This window comes from Colletotrichum fructicola, assembly GCF_000319635.2.
Source record: "Colletotrichum fructicola Nara gc5 chromosome Unknown KSG_Nara_v1_contig03, whole genome shotgun sequence".
NCBI classification, from domain to species: Eukaryota; Fungi; Ascomycota; class Sordariomycetes; order Glomerellales; family Glomerellaceae; genus Colletotrichum; species Colletotrichum fructicola.
This window is the reverse complement of record NW_027094053.1, coordinates 3,370,414-3,385,797: the sequence shown is the minus strand read 5'-3', so window position 1 is coordinate 3,385,797 and position 15,384 is coordinate 3,370,414. Positions and strand designations below refer to the sequence as shown.

Here is a 15,384-nt window from a genome sequence, read left to right as displayed (position 1 = left end):
ATATGTGTTACGACCCGACAGGCATGACACGTTGGAACAGCCCCGCCTGGCATCTCGGCGGCTAACACAGAACATATGTAAGCAGTAACACAGGTGTAACCAGGAACCATCGGGAAAGGAAGAACTATGGTACAGGTCACGTGACTTCGGGAACAGCACGGATACAGGGCAAAGATGGATATGTTGGATATGTCCGCTATCCCAGCTATCCATGGATATGTTGGATAGCACGGATATCCTACATAGCCACCACAAGAGATACTGTGCAGAACTTGTATATAGTATGACCTGAGCCTGGCTCATGGTCAGACTTCCATAGCTCTTCAGCAATCAACTTAGTATTCATCCTCACGGATACTCTCAGCTTACCTTCACTGCGAATTACTTGTTGAGCCTAAGACTGATCACCTTAGCCTCTGACGACCGATCTACTATCAGCCTACGACCTACGACTCAGACCACGACCAAGTGTACTGTTATTACGTCTCAATCCCCAGCTTCTGTTAGCAGACCCTACTGTCGGATAGCTGACCGTAACAATATGTGACTTGCGGCGTGAGTTTATCCCCTGAGAAGTACGCTATATACCCTGTAGTTCTAGTAGTAAGAGCGCCATATTTATAGTGGGTTTTAGTAGTAGGACTGCTAAAGCCTCAGATTTAACCTGGCTACTGCTGTCAAATTGGCCATGATAACCTTGAGAGGTGTCAGTCACTATGAAAGGTGTCCGCCACTATGCGACCTTGAGAGGAGCTGAGAAGAGTTTTCTATGGTTATGCCAAACTCTATGGATAAGGGTAAAAGCCCTCACTCTGGACATAAATAGTAGAAGATCTTTTATTATTGAACACACACAAGAACAAGACAATACCTCACTATTCTTTTACTACCTCTAATCTGACAGTAGGGGCTCACTTTTTTGTTACGGTCAGCTATCCGACAGTAGGGTCTGCTAACAGAAGCTGGGGATTGAGACGTAATAACAGTACACTTGGTCGTGGTCTGGGTCGCAGGTGGTAGGCTGTAGTAGATCGGTCTTCAGAGGCTAAGGTGATCAGTCTTAGGCTCAACAAGTAAGTCGCAGTGAAGGTAAGCTGAGAGTATCCGTGAGGATGAATACTAAGTTGATTGCTGAAGAGCTATGGAAGTCTGACCATGAGCCAGGCTCAGGGTCATACTATATACAAGTCTAATTCCGAACATGTTCCTTTGTACCTTGGGTCGATCTGGATCATTCTGATCCAGAATGATCGTTCGGCCCCCAAGTCGTGTTGGATCATATTGATCCAATATGATCGTTATCTTATCGTCACGTGACTTGGACCATAGTTCTTCCGTTTACCGAGTGAGTCCCTGTTGTTCCCGTGATCCTGCAGTACAAATGTCCTGTCCTAGCCGCCCGCTGCCTAAGTGGGTTGGTTATCTGTTATTCCTGCATATCGGGTCGTAACATTTTTGTGGAGTGCGCGCGCGTGTGCCTCAGTTGCTAATTACGTGAGGTACGCGCCCTCTTATCGCCGCTAATCTTATCTTTTAGGCCAATCAGAGCCCTTATACACCCGTCAAAGAGGGGCGTTCTAACTCAAAAAGGCAGTTTTGCACCCCTCTCGCCGTCACTCTAACAAAAAAAGGTGTTTTGAGCCAGTCGTCCCTGCAGGCTGCCGTAGACGTAGCCCAAATGTTACTGCGCAGTAACTGCATTAGCGTGGTCCGATTGGGTCAGCGTGTAACTTGTCCATTCACATGGATGGCCGAGTTGAGTCTTGGCTGACTGTGAACGAGTGCGGGGGCCGATCACCATTCACTAATTGTTCCGTTATCCACAGCAACAAGCCATGTTTACAAATAGATAAATTGGATGTTCTAAGGCAAAGTAGGTCTAGTACGAAAACATTCTCAATTTGCTTCAAGCTCTAACGACGGGCTTCAGGTGGACTTTGAGAGGCCCCTTGTCCCACAGAATGAAGACCTTCTGCTGTCCGACCCAATCTCGGCTCTCTTCCGCAAGCTCTAGGTCAAAACTCCAAATCAAACGAGCCAAAATGAGGCGCATCTCGACATACGCCAAACTGCTCATGTCAGCTATTGAATTCAACTCTCAAACAATACAAATCGCGGTGATGGCAGGGGTGATCTCACTTTCGTCCCAGACAATTTCGGGCTCCAATGTGGAAAGGCTGGAATGCGTCTCGGTTATCGGAGGCGAATTCTGGGTCGCCGAGAAATCTCTCCGGGCGGAAACTGAATGGATCTTTGAAGTAGGCTTCGTTGTGATGTATCGCCCATTGATGAATGGCAACAGTCATCTGTGTTGAAATCAGTCAGCATTACAGCTTCAGTGTTGGGATTTACTCTTCGGACAGCTCACATTTCCAGGTATGAAGCGACCACAGACAGTGGCGCCCTCTTTGGGAGTCACTCGCGGCAGACCCATCGAAACAGGAGGGTAGATACGGAGAGCCTCGTCCAGGCAAGCTAGCATGTAGCTCAACTTGTTGACCGAGATGATGGTGATGTCATCTTCCTTTTCGAAGGTCGACCGAACTTCAGATACCAGCTTCTCAAGCGTATGTTGGTTGGTTAATAGATAATAAGTCACCCCGGACAGCAGAGTGGCTGTTGTTTCTGATCCTCCGATGACGAGCGTGTTGCTGTTGGCAGCAAGCTGGTCGAAAGAGAGACCCTGGAGTATACAAGTAAGTCAACGGATACAACGTTGTTGATGCATAAGGGCTACATTAGAGGACGACAGGTTAGGGCTTACGAGTTCATCCTTCTTCTTCAGCAATCCTTCGATGAGATCTGGTCTGCCTCCCTTACCGCCCAGGTCCATGCGTCGCTGAACCTTTTCTCTGGCGTTGTTGAGATTCTTTCCGCGACTCGCTCTTGCGGATTTGGTCGCCAACAGGTTGAGCATCAGCTTCTTCAGCCAGGGGTAGTGGTTGGCAGTTTGGACAACCGTCCCAAGCCGAGCTGAGATGAAGATTGTACGAATCCAGGGATGATAATCTGACCTCTCGAGACATCCAAACGGCTCACCGAACGCAAGATCACCGATGATGTCAAACGTGGTGAAGTTGTACCAGGCCATCAGGTCGATCGGTTCGTCTTTGACGCAGTTCTCGTGAAGACGCTGGATGAAGAGGTTCACATACTGCATGATGAGGGGTTGCTGATCCCGCAGGCTGCGCTCGCTGAAGCCATGCGACATCGATCTCCTCAGCAATGCATGCTCTTTTCCGCCGGAGCTGACAATGGTAGAGGGAATCGTCGTGACAGGGCGGTAGAACATCTGATATTTCTCAAATTCCGGCGCACCTGAAGATCGGTGGCCCATGATATCCTTCCAGGCACTGACATTGTTGAAGGCGAGTTCATTGGGCGCTACTCGGACAATGTCGCCGTACTTCTTATGCAGCTCCAAGATGTCAAACGGAAGCGTGCCTTTGTTGAGTTTGTAGCCGAAGCCTAGTCGTGTGGCGCGGAGAAGGAAAGGTCCCGGAAAGCTTCGCAGTGGGTGAAGAAAAAGGTTGTAAAATACTGAAAATGCGAGATAGATCGCGATCTTGGCAAATGTCGTTAGATGTGGCCGTTTCAGATATCACGGCGACGGCGACGGACTCACCAAGCCAACAAAGGCCAATAGGCCTGTCCAAATGTCGATCTGTAAGAACATTCCTGCCCTCTTCTATGTCAGGAAAAATGAGTGTGATGCTTTGTGGGACGTTTCTGGCCCAAATTTGCGTCCAGCGATAGGTGAAAGAGAATTTAAAGCATGTCTTCATCGTTGCATTCATGTTTGATGGTGCATCTTTGGAATGCTCTTCGTCCTGATGAGGCGATCAACCCTTGTAACCCGAGAAATACGAGTATTGAACCCCGAATTAATGCGACCGCCAGGGCGCATCTAATCGTCACTGCCCGGATTGGTGGGTTCCGGATGAGCAACGTCCGGGGGTACCCTTGACAATGCTGGGACGGCGATTGCAGCTTTGACGAATCATTGGCAGATGCGAAAACGGGAAAAGGATGCGAGACGAAAACGAGATACCCGGCAATGAGATCAGCCCGAGAGATCAGACGCAGCCTTTTAGGGCGCCAGCTTGCTTCATTCGGATGAACTAACGAAGCTCGTTCTCGTTGAAATCACAATGCTGGCGGCCTTGGAGGGCGACGGAGTTGAGGGCTGTCAAGTGGGAACGAATCCCGTTGTTCCAGCGTCAGGAATCCGGGGTTAATTTTGAGATTGTGGAACATTTCCAATCACCAGCGCCCACAGACGGTTTCGTTGCCATAAGCCTGTGTCGTAATGCGCGGTAAATCTGAAGCCAAATTGGAGTTCTCTACGGAGTTCGGGAAATAGGTACGGCATGTTCTCGGGACAAGGTTTTAGACCCTGGGCGTGCGCTGTGGCGGTCAAATACAACTCCGCAGAAACTGTAGGGCGTAGCAGATTCGGGGGCTAAATGGTCTTCGCCCTGCACAGTCAAGCCTAGAAGCGAAGCTTGGAGCTAAGCCTCTTCCTGCAATCACTGACAGGCTAGCTCGCAGATCTGCGGGACATCTCGTCGTCGTTGTCGTTATCGTTTCTGTGCTCTTGAGTCCAGACGAGAGCATGATGATGATGATGGTCCCGGCGTAAGTCATGAATGGTTGTATTGATGCTGCGCCATATGGTAGACTTTGGCAATCTAGAAGTAAACCCAGGCTCTCTTAGTGAATAGGTCCTGTGTGAGCCCCATCAAGTGTCAGCAGGTGATGATTGACGGGGCCGGTTGACGAATGCCTTTCAGTAGATGGTACGGAATTTCACGTACGAAAATAGTGTGAAATCCGAGATGAGATCCATAGAGCGTTGGCTAGGTCGCAACCCCCAGAAGCGAGACAAGTGGAATACTGTGAAAAGATAGAAGAAAGAGACCATGGAATGGAGAATAAGCTGTGATTAAATCAAGTCGTCGTGTTACAGCCAAGAAGATACCATTCAACATCGACAAAACCAAATGGCGGGAAGCTCTGATATCGAAAAAGGGACTTCCGGTTTCTCACCGACGGTCCCTGCTACGCGTCTTTCTGATCAGCAACCCGAATGCAATCGACAATATGCAAACCAAATACTCGCCGATGAAGATGCTCTTGAAAACCAAAGAATTGTCGACTGGAACGGGCCCGACGATCCTGATAATCCCATGAATTGGCCAGAGTCGCGTAAATGGGTAAATCTAACGGTAATGTCAATTTTGTCAATCATATCGTGAGTTACGTCTATCACCTGAGTATTGAGAAGCGCTAACGAATTACAGGCCTCTGGTAAGTAATAAGACTGCGCCGTATTTTTCAATGCTTATTGGAGACAGGGTTCATCAATGTTTGCGCCTGGTGTCCCGAAGTTGATGGCGGAGTTCGGCAATAGCTCTCCTATGGCATCGACATTCGTGGTCTCGATCTACTTCCTCGGATTTGCCTTTGGTCCGCTTGTCATCGCTCCCCTCAGCGAGATGCACGGGCGGATGTATGTTTACCATGCGGGAAATATTGCATTCACCGGTTTTAGCATTGGTGCGGCGTTGAGTGTGAACTTGGACATGCTAATGGCCTTTCGACTTCTAATGGGGGTTTCTGGGTCAGTTCCTACGACGGTCGGGGTAGGAAGCGTCGTCGACGTGATGAAACCCGAGAAGCGAGGCAGGGCAATCTCCTTATGGGCAATAGGGCCTCTGTTAGGCCCTGCCCTTGGACCGATCGCAGGAGGATACCTGATCGAGGCAGCCGGTTGGCGGTGGGTCTACTGGCTATTGGCCATCTTGGTGAGTGGTACTTTAATGTCGTTATGACCATCATTGACGGAGACAGGGAGGGGCTTTTGGCGTCCTCGCACTCTTGGTGATGAGGGAGACCTACGCACCTGTTTTGCTAGAACGGAAAGCAAAGGCGATGCGAAAAGCAACGGGCAACTACACTCTCCGGAGCAAACTCGACACAGAAGGCCCTTCGCGAATCAAGATGGCCCTCATTCGACCGCTCAAATTCCTGTTCCGGACACCTCTGGTCTCGACGATTGCGGTCTACGTTGGCATTGTTTACGGAATATTCTATCTCCTTGTAACCACGTTTTCGTTCGTCTACTCTTCACAGTACGGCTTTGACGAGGGAGACACCGGGCTGTCTTTTCTTCCTGCGGATCTGGGCATGGTGATTGGGGTGTTGAGCTTGGGACACATACAAGACTATCTGGTGCTGCGAGCGAAGAGGACTTCTGATGACGATGGAAAATACAAGCTGGAGGTCAAGCTGACACCTTGGATTACCCTTCCGGCAGGGTTGTTGATGCCCGCCGGGCTGCTACTCTACGGATGGGCAAGCCATTACAGAGTCCATTGGATTGTCCCCATGATTGGCGCCATGATGTTTGCGCTTGGTTTGACAGGAGCAACAGTAAAATCTACCTCCTAACTTAGAAGCCCTGTTTTTAAAGCTAACGGCTATCCAGATGTCTCTTCAAAGTTATCAAATGGACTCGTATCCCAGATACGCGGCATCGGGTTCTGCTGCGGTCATATTGTTGCGATCCCTGATCGGAGCCTTGATGCCCCTCGGAGGACTGAAGATGTACGATGCACTTGGCTTGGGATGGGGAAACAGCCTTTTGGCATTGGTTTGCTTACTTCTTGTTCCCGTATCGGTTGGGCTTTATCTTTTTGGGGAAAGGATTCGGAAAAGATACGACCCAGTTCTTTAAGGGGAATGTTGTCGTGTTGAATTACATCACCTGTTTCTTATCCGTCGCGGTTTAATAAACATTATAATCTTTGTTTTCCCCAATCGTAATTACAAGCTCGTCACAGCCGACAAGGCAGCGCACTAAAAACCTCCAGCATGTGCGATAACGCTTCTTTGCTGTGCTCCCCGTACCTCTCCATGGCGTACGCGTGCTCCCGCACGTAATTCTTTTTCTTCTTGTACCTTCCGGCACTCATTACGCTGTAGCTCAGCTGACCCATCTCGCCGTATGTCCACATCTGCATCAGCTGTTCGGCGGCCGGGTGGCTGCGGCGCACCTCCTCGACGACCCCGTGAGCCCGCCCCAGCGTCTGCATCGCCAGGTCGTACCTCTTCGCTGTGCTATGGAGCCCGACCAGCGCGAAGAGGCATTTACATTCGTCCTTGAGGCGTCCAACGTCCGCGTACTCCCGGGCGGCCCGCGTGTACATCGATACTATGCGCTGGAAGTCATTACCTCCTGTCTCTCCAAGCGCCTCTAGCAGCTGGCCCTGAAGCCCGTGGATCCAGTTCATCGTGACATTTAGCACGTCCAGCCTCGTCTCTAGGTACAGCGAAGTGTACCGAACCATAGCGCTCAGGATGCCGACACGGTCTGCCACGCCGGCTGCTATAATGCGCCGCCAAATCAGCGTCAGGGGGTGTCGCTCCCCGAGCACCGTGGCGTACATGCCGCAAGCGTACGGCACGAGGACGTCGGATACTTGCGGGGGCTGCTGCAGCACGTTGTAGCACAGGAAGTAGGTGAGCTCCGGGTCCGAGTTCTGGACGATCCACTTGATGAAGTTGTATTCGTTCTTGAGGATGGCGGTCGCGGCCTCGGTCTCGCCGCGGCCCAGGAGTTCGTACACGCCGCCCATGACGCCGCACCACTTGTTGAGACGCTTGCGGCTGGGGCGCCGGCCGCGGGTGCAGAGAGCCCCGTCCACGACGGACCACACGCTGTCCTGGAAGACGCCGTCGAAGAAGCCGCCCAGGATGCGGAGGATCTCGTCGGCGAAGCGGAGGCCGGGGGCCGGGTCAAGCGGTTCGGGGACGGGCGATGGCGTCCTACAGACGACGTCGAGGCGAGCAACGGTCTCCAGGTCCTCCCGCAGGTCCGGTCTCTCGCTCAGATATTGGATGACATGATCCCATTGGACGACGGACTTATCGGAACCAGCAGCGGCTGACAGGCGCAGGGTGTCCTGCAGGTCGGGCCTGCGCTTGAGGTAGTGGACCACGCGGCCCCAGTCGACGTCCTGGTTGCGAATGGCGAAGCGCGTGTCCTTGCCGACGGCATCGCGGTCCCGCTTGAGCTTGAGCATGGCGAGTATCTCAGCCTCCTTGAACTTCTTATCGAGGCCCCAGCGCTTGATCCGCGTCTTATACATTCTCTCCCTGTGTGTTTGGTTGAAACCGTTAGCCCGTAACGTTCTCGATTCCTGTTCAGGTCGACAATCCTGGATCTCGTGTCTCCAAGTTTAGACGGCAGGGTCTTAGACTTACGTCGCGTGGAAGAAGTACTCGGTCTCCATGATCTGCTTCACTTCTTTTAACGGCCTGTTCTCGTCTTTGTACAGCCGGGTGATGACCCCTTGATGGCAGGTCCATAGCTCCTCCGTCGTTGCGTAGATCCTGCCCTTGGCCACCGGGGGTGGGGCTTGTTCGACGTCGTGATGAACGATGTCCATAGCGATACGATACGATTGTCCAAAGTTGAAAACGTTGTTCGCCTTTGCTTGTACCGCGGAGATCCAATTGCTGCGGCGGCCACTGTAAATTGTGGGTGAAGTTTTGGATCAGGCTGAGGTTCGTTCAGGGATCGCCGGCAGCCAACACTGGTGATCCCCTTTCCTGTCAACCCCTCCCTGATCGTCGCCCGCAACTGTTATTGGTCCAGAGCAAAAGGATCTTGCATGCAAGCGAGTTTCTGCACAGCGTCCACTGGCTGCAATAACACACGATCGGGGTGATTTGCGAGTTTTGACCAAGCAACCCCTCTGAGTTTACCATACTTAAGGTAGGCCAGCTCTCGATGCCACGAGGAAGGTGTCGTGCAAAGTATTTGTAAAGCAACAAGACGAAACGAAGGCTCAATGCAATGATAAACATCTCTAGTTGATCTATCCAAAGGCGAACTCCAGTCGACTATAAAGCAAACAAACTCAAAGACTTGCGCTCCGATTTCGAAGTAATAGGTTACTACGATGTAGATAGTCGTGTTCCGAAAGCTTCCTTGGCCGATATCTCAATGTAAGTGCAAAAAGGAAGGCGGCAAATACAGAAAAGGCACCCAAAGCCGTGTAAGCTCTTCCCACAAATTCGTTGCGTCTTCCGACCGCTGAGTTTGTGGAGATAATGACAGATTTTGTTCCATGATTCTTGTGGATCGGGAAGTCTGGTTGAACAAGTGTCAGTGGTTGCTTGAATTATAGAAACGGTCCCAGTGCCTTACGTGATATGACTTCGATGCGGTACATTCCTCTTTCCATAGCGTCATCGTTATTGCGCATGGCAAGCTTCGCAAATCTATTTCCGGCCGAAGTTCGCATCCAAACCATGAAAGATTCGTCCTCCGCCGGGTTAAACATATTCCCAGCATGGTATCCGTTCGGGAACCGCTCGACCCATCCAGGGGGAGGAACAATTATAGTGCCATTTGCGCCCGCTTCCGCAGGTATCTGGTAGCTGCTCGGTCGATAGATTGCCCTGTCGATGTCTTTGGCGATGCCTGTTCGGGACATGTTGTATGCATGCGTCTGGTTTGAGCCACTTGAAGAGGGAAGGCGGACCGGATCATGGAAAGTGTCGTTGAAGTACGAATTGGCAATCATTCCACAAGGGTAGATGATATCCTCCAATCCGTCGTCCGTGTGGTGCGTCTTCAGGGGCCCACAATCAGAAAACTTGATGGTGTTGATGCTGACACTGTCGCCCATCAACTGTCTCTTGTCACGAGAGTTGATGTACTCGCGATGGTTCTGATGAAAGTTTGTAAGACGGTAGTAATACAGCACTGGCGGTTGCAACTCTTCCGGGAGGAAGAATTCGATGGTGCAAAGCGTGTAGTTCTTCGTGACACCATCGAAGGTTAAAGACTGGTTTGACCGCTTCCACTGATCCACCAGCTGTCCCGCCGAAGATGCTTTGAACTTCTTTTCCACATTGTCTGGTGGCATCACCTCGAGCTCGTCGTATGATTCGATTTCGTGGCATTTCGTATAATCGAGTCGAATTTCCCTGACCTTTTACAGAGATAAGAATGTTGCGATTCTCAAGCGCTGGCAGATCTGGGCTCACATACCTGGTCGTTCAGGACAAGCCAGAAAACTCCGATAGCAAGAAAAATAATTCCGATGAAGAGGAAGATTCTGATTGATGTTTTCGGCGTAAGAATGGGCCTGGCCTGTTAGCGGGAGAGCTAGATGCATGGCAGCATGGGCTGGATCCGACATACTCCCAAGCCTTCATGCGCTGCTGCTTGAAAGGTGTGTCTTTTGGCTTGTTTGTCTTCTCACCCGCAATTTCTTTCCCAGGTCGAAGACGCGCCATCGCAGATGTGCAGAGGTGTTTCGAAGGAAGGAGGCAGTTGTCCTGAACGCGAGGTAGATTGACTGAAGTTTGTTGAGGCTTTAGAAACGGAATTGACATAGGTCTGTGAGAGCAGTCACCATTGGAATAATGGAAGCGGTCGAGACGCTGATGAGAGGGTACATCTATGCATGCTCATGACAAATGTCCCACTCATTGTCTACATGAAGATGTTTGAGATTATCCCGTGGCTGGCTATGCTCGTGTCTCATCAACTACGGACCTCCACTGCCCAAAGCAAAGTCTCGAAAAGCAATATGATAAGAATCAAATTCAGTTTCGATCGCCCGCTAGGCGCCGCCTACGTAGACAGGGTGAAACCTTAATCATCGGCAGCGGCGAAGCAAGGGAGAATAGAAGCTGAAAACGAGTCAGGCCAAGAGGTGAAATAAGGCGGGGGTGGATCTTCAAATGTGCAGTTTTTGCGGCATCGAATGCCGATGCCGTCTAAATCCCGTGTAAATCAAGCTGGTAGCGACAGAAACCGCCCGAATTGTGGCAGTGTTTGACGTTACGGAGGGTTACGCGCGTTTTTGCTGCGCGAAGCTGGGCATTACAATGTCCGCTAGGGATCGGCAGGGCTGAGTTCGTCTAACGCCAACCAATCGTGGTTACAGTGCCAAGAATCTCGTTATCGTTTTCTCTTTCGAAGTGCCTTTGGCCAGGGGCTGGTTCGTGCGGAGGATGCAGGGATTCGTAGTGCAACTGTATCGGAACTATTCTTCGACACGCCGCAGTATCCTTGGCTTGCGGGCCGGATAACTGAGCAATGTGTTTAACGAAGACGAAGGTAAAATTGGTTTTTGTAATTGAACATAATGAGATCGACTTTGAATCAAATTGGAAATAGCCTCCCAGGTCCTGTCATCTGAATGCTTATGCTAGCCGTCATCATTAGAACATCTTCTTCAGAGGATTCAAGTCCACCCAACGGGCGTATCATCAGGAATCTCTACTGCACATCTACGGAATCTTTCCAATTCGACAGTCTTCAACCGGCAGTTTCATTCTCACAGTCCAAAACTTGCGACTCTGCTAGCCTTGAGCTTACAGGCCCTCCATAGAGAAGACCACAACAATGCTGCAGAACAAGAAGGGCTGGTCCATTATTTCGCTTTTCCAACGGCGTCCATTACCTCCTTCTGCAAATGGTCGTCATATCCCCATTGGGCTAAGTCACCGACAGCCCCTACAAGACGAGCGTCGCCGAAAACCATACATATCCAACGGTATCAAGACGTCAAAGTACAATGTCTTCGACTTCCTACCACGGCAATTGTTATACCAATTCTCACGCTTGGCCAACGCCTATATGTTGGTGATCTCAATACTACAGGTGATCCCTGGATTCAGCACCACCGGCAGATTCACTACCCTTATTCCCTTGCTCATTTTCCTCTCCCTCATCATCGCCAAAGAAGGCTACTACGACTGGAAGAGACATCGACAGGACGTGGCCGAGAACAACCGTGACGCTGTGGTTCTTCGAGATGCTGCGTCAGGTGCGAAGGGGTCGCTACCAATGGGTGCGCAGTACTACGGCGGCTCCAACGCGACTGGGTTGCAATGGATGCGGTCGGCATGGAGAGATATCAAAGTCGGGGACGTCATTATGCTCTCCAGAGATGACGACGTCCCAGCTGACATCGTGCTCCTTCATGCGGATGGCGAGAACGGGTTTGCCTACGTGGATACGATGGCTCTCGACGGCGAAACGAGCCTGAAGGCGAAACAGCGACCATCGACGCTACCCGACTGCAGCACCATCGAAGGCATCGCAACATGTCCAGCGCACCTGACTACCGAGGATCCCAATGCAGATCTGTACCGATTCGATAGCAAGCTGACAGTCGATGATCTCACTCGCCCCTTGACGATCAACGAAGTCATTTACCGCGGCAGCACGATTCGGAATACCTCTTGTGCTGTTGGGATCGTCATCAATACCGGCGAGGAGTGCAAGATCAGGATGAATGCCAACAAGTCGACGAAGCCGAAGCGGCCAGCATTGGAGAGCATGACCAACAAGATTGTGGTTTTCCTCATGATGTACGTGCTACTCAGTTCGGCTATTGCGACCGTCGCGTATGTTGTCTGGAAGGACAAGCAAGAGCGGTTTGCATGGTACCTCGAGAGCACGTCAATCCCGTTCCTCGACATCTTTGCTGGCTTCATCATCATGTTCAACAACGTGATCCCATTGTCTCTCTACGTGGGCCTCGAGGCTATCAAGCTCGGCCAGATGAATCTCATCGGCAATGATCTGGATATGTACCATAAGGAGACGGATACTACCGCTGGCGTCAACAACACCAATAACTTGGACGACCTTGGCCAGATCAGCTACGTTTTCAGCGACAAGACAGGCACTCTTACCGACAACATCATGACGCTACGGCGCATCAACATCGCCGGCACCAGCTGGCTTCATCGAATGGACGTTCCAGCAGACTCAGACGAGTTAGGAGACCAAAGGGCCGATCTAACCACCGACGACATGCTGGAGTACATTCGAGCACGACCAAACTCTCCATTTGCCACCAAGGCTATGCGCTACATTCTTGCGATGGCACTGTGTCATACCTGCTTGCCTGAAAGAAACGAGGATGGAGAGATGGACTTTCAGGCCTCTTCTCCGGACGAGCTTGCTCTGACCAGGGGCGCGCGAGATCTAGGGTTCATCGTCACGCAACGCTCGTCGCAGTCCGTCACTGTGCAGATGCCCCACGTAGATGGTAGCTCTTCTCAAACCATCTACGAGATCTTGGACGTTATCGAGTTCAGCAGCAAGCGGAAGAGAATGTCCATTGTCGTTCGCTGCCCTGACGGCAGGTTGTGGCTAATTTGCAAAGGTGCTGACAGCATTATCTTGCCCCGCCTCAGATCTGCTCCTTCGGACATGACAGGTGCTTCTAGGAGCGCTGAGGAAGGCTTCAAGGGGGCGCGAACCATCTCTGCTCGCTGGAGCACTCAGAAAACACCTCACTTTGAAGAGACTATTGCCGAACTAGGGGATATGGACGATCGCTCGGAGTACAGTCAACCTTCAGCAAATAACGAAGACTCGTGGATTCGTCTGCAGCCTCAGCCGCTCCGCGGCAATGCGACGAGGTCCACAGCTGGACAACAGTCTCGGTTCCAATTTTTGGAGAACCCTCAATTACTGGATGACGCTCAAAACATTCGTCAATGCTTTGCGCGAATTGACGAGTATGCCACGGAGGGTCTGAGGACGCTCATCTACGCCGGCAGATTCCTGGACCCAGCAGAATACCACAACTGGAAGCAGCGCTATCTTGAGGCAGAGACTAGTCTCGAGAATAGGCAGCAGCGTATCGAGGATGTGAGCGATCTGCTCGAGCAGTCTTTTGACCTTGTTGGCGCATCAGCTGTTGAGGACAAGTTGCAGAAGGGCGTTCCCGAGACCATCGAGAAATTGCGCCAGGCGAGGATCAAGATTTGGATGCTCACCGGCGACAAGCGAGAAACCGCAATCAACATCGCACACTCCACGCGTATCTGTGGCCCGGATACATCCCTTTTCGTCATCGACGTGAAGGAAGGTGATCTGGAACTTCAGCTGACAGGCATCACAGATGCAGTTCAGTATCGCCTGGGACCGTCGTATTCTGATCCTTCGCGTGCGCACGCAGCGGTGGTCATTGATGGGGAGACTCTGACTTGCATTGAAGAGCCCTCTGCAGTCCGTCTTCGCAATGTCTTCATCTCTCTCATGGCCATGGTTGACTCGGTCATCTGTTGTCGCGCTTCTCCTGCCCAGAAGGCTTTACTTGTCAACACAATTCGCAAAGGCCCACCGAGCGAGGCTTCCGGAATTTTTTCTTGGCTCAAACGGGGACCCAAGAAGCCGTTGACACTTGCGATCGGCGACGGAGCCAATGACCTGGCCATGATCTCCGCAGCCAACGTCGGAGTTGGCATCTCCGGTCGAGAGGGACAGCAAGCAGCTCGGGTTGCTGATTTCAGCATCTCTCAGTTCCGATATCTTTCCAAGTTGATGTTGGTTCACGGTCGATGGAACTATTACCGCACGACCCGCTTCATCCTCGCGACGTTTTGGAAAGAGACATTCATCTACTTCCCCCAGGCCCTGTTTCAGGAGCAGACCGGGGCAACCGGCACCAGTCTCTACGAACCAGGAAGTCTCACATTCGTCAGCTTCTTCACGGCAGTGTGCATTCTTGTCCTCGGAACCTGGGAGCAGGATCTCAAGTCGCGGACTTTGGCGACGATTCCGGAATTGTTCAGATATGGCCAGAATGGTGAGGGGCTGAACATGGCGGTGTATCTCGGATGGGTTGGCAACGCCCTCATCGCTGGTCTCATTGTCTACGCCGGTTGTTGGGCCGGATACACCGATTCAGAGATGATTGATGACGACGGCCTCTACGCGCAAGGTCTTTTAACTTTCATTGCTTGTGTCATCTGGATCAACATCAAGCTTTTGTAAGTCAAGTTGAAGCAAACAAGGTGAATGTCTTGACTAACGCCTTCAAGGATCGTCGAGCTACATCACAAGACGCAGATTGCCTTCTGGGCCATTTTCGGCAGCGTTGCTGGAGTGTGGGTCTATGCTCTAATCACTGCCGTCGCCTCCGGTCCCAGCTCAGGTCCATACTCAATTCGAGGCGGCTTGCTTCTTCTTTTCGGTCGTGATCCAGCTTGGTGGTTCACCTTACTGCTGGTGCTGGGGGGATTAAGCATAATGGAAATGGCCACTCAAGCTCTAAAACAGAGTCATGTCTTGCGGGCCTGGCTGTCTCGGTGCTGGTCTTCAGAACACGACACGGAAAAGAAAGGGGGAGGAGTTCGCGAGGGTTTCAAAGACTGGGAGCCACGTTTGTGGCAGGAGATGGAGAAGGAGCCGGGTGTGATGAGTGTCCTTGCCCAGTTGCGTCGGCAGGAGCTCGTTGAGTAGCAGCCTTGTTTGTGAACACTGGGCTTTTAGCCTTCAGTGTTAGATCTTGAATGAATGTGTCTGTTCTGATAATCGATACTTTCGAAACGTTG

General features: G+C 51.5%; 4 protein-coding genes across 4 annotated transcripts; 2 read left to right on the top strand and 2 right to left on the bottom strand.

Annotated features, from left to right (window-relative positions):
* Positions 1-1,906: 1,906 nt before the first annotated feature.
* On the bottom strand, positions 1,907-3,676 carry PbP450-1-2 (Cytochrome P450 monooxygenase 1; the record flags this gene model as incomplete). The annotated part of the gene is made up of 5 exons (XM_032024282.1): positions 1,907-2,069; positions 2,140-2,306; positions 2,369-2,683; positions 2,765-3,565; positions 3,626-3,676. 5 exons carry the CDS (start codon positions 3,674-3,676, stop codon positions 1,907-1,909), a joined length of 1,497 nt encoding a protein of 498 aa, XP_031879030.1.
* Positions 3,677-5,231: 1,555 nt separating this feature from the next.
* radE-2 (Efflux pump radE) lies at positions 5,232-6,453 on the top strand (the record flags this gene model as incomplete). The annotated part of the gene is made up of 4 exons (XM_032024281.1): positions 5,232-5,254; positions 5,304-5,310; positions 5,358-5,807; positions 5,854-6,453. 4 exons carry the CDS (start codon positions 5,232-5,234, stop codon positions 6,451-6,453), a joined length of 1,080 nt encoding a protein of 359 aa, XP_031879010.1.
* Positions 6,454-6,839: 386 nt separating this feature from the next.
* ivn1 (Invasion protein 1) lies at positions 6,840-10,478 on the bottom strand (the record flags this gene model as incomplete). Its single annotated transcript, XM_066151503.1, has 8 exons — positions 6,840-8,160; positions 8,269-8,495; positions 9,045-9,160; positions 9,218-10,007; positions 10,067-10,163; positions 10,220-10,239; positions 10,281-10,376; positions 10,434-10,478. 8 exons carry the CDS (start codon positions 10,476-10,478, stop codon positions 6,840-6,842), a joined length of 2,712 nt encoding a protein of 903 aa, XP_066009030.1.
* Positions 10,479-11,431: 953 nt separating this feature from the next.
* Positions 11,432-15,292, top strand: CGGC5_v005729 (putative phospholipid-transporting ATPase; the record flags this gene model as incomplete). The annotated part of the gene is made up of 2 exons (XM_032024277.2): positions 11,432-14,820; positions 14,872-15,292. The coding sequence occupies 2 exons, from the start codon at positions 11,432-11,434 to the stop codon at positions 15,290-15,292; spliced, it is 3,810 nt and encodes a 1,269-aa protein (XP_031879003.2).
* Positions 15,293-15,384: the final 92 nt, after the last annotated feature.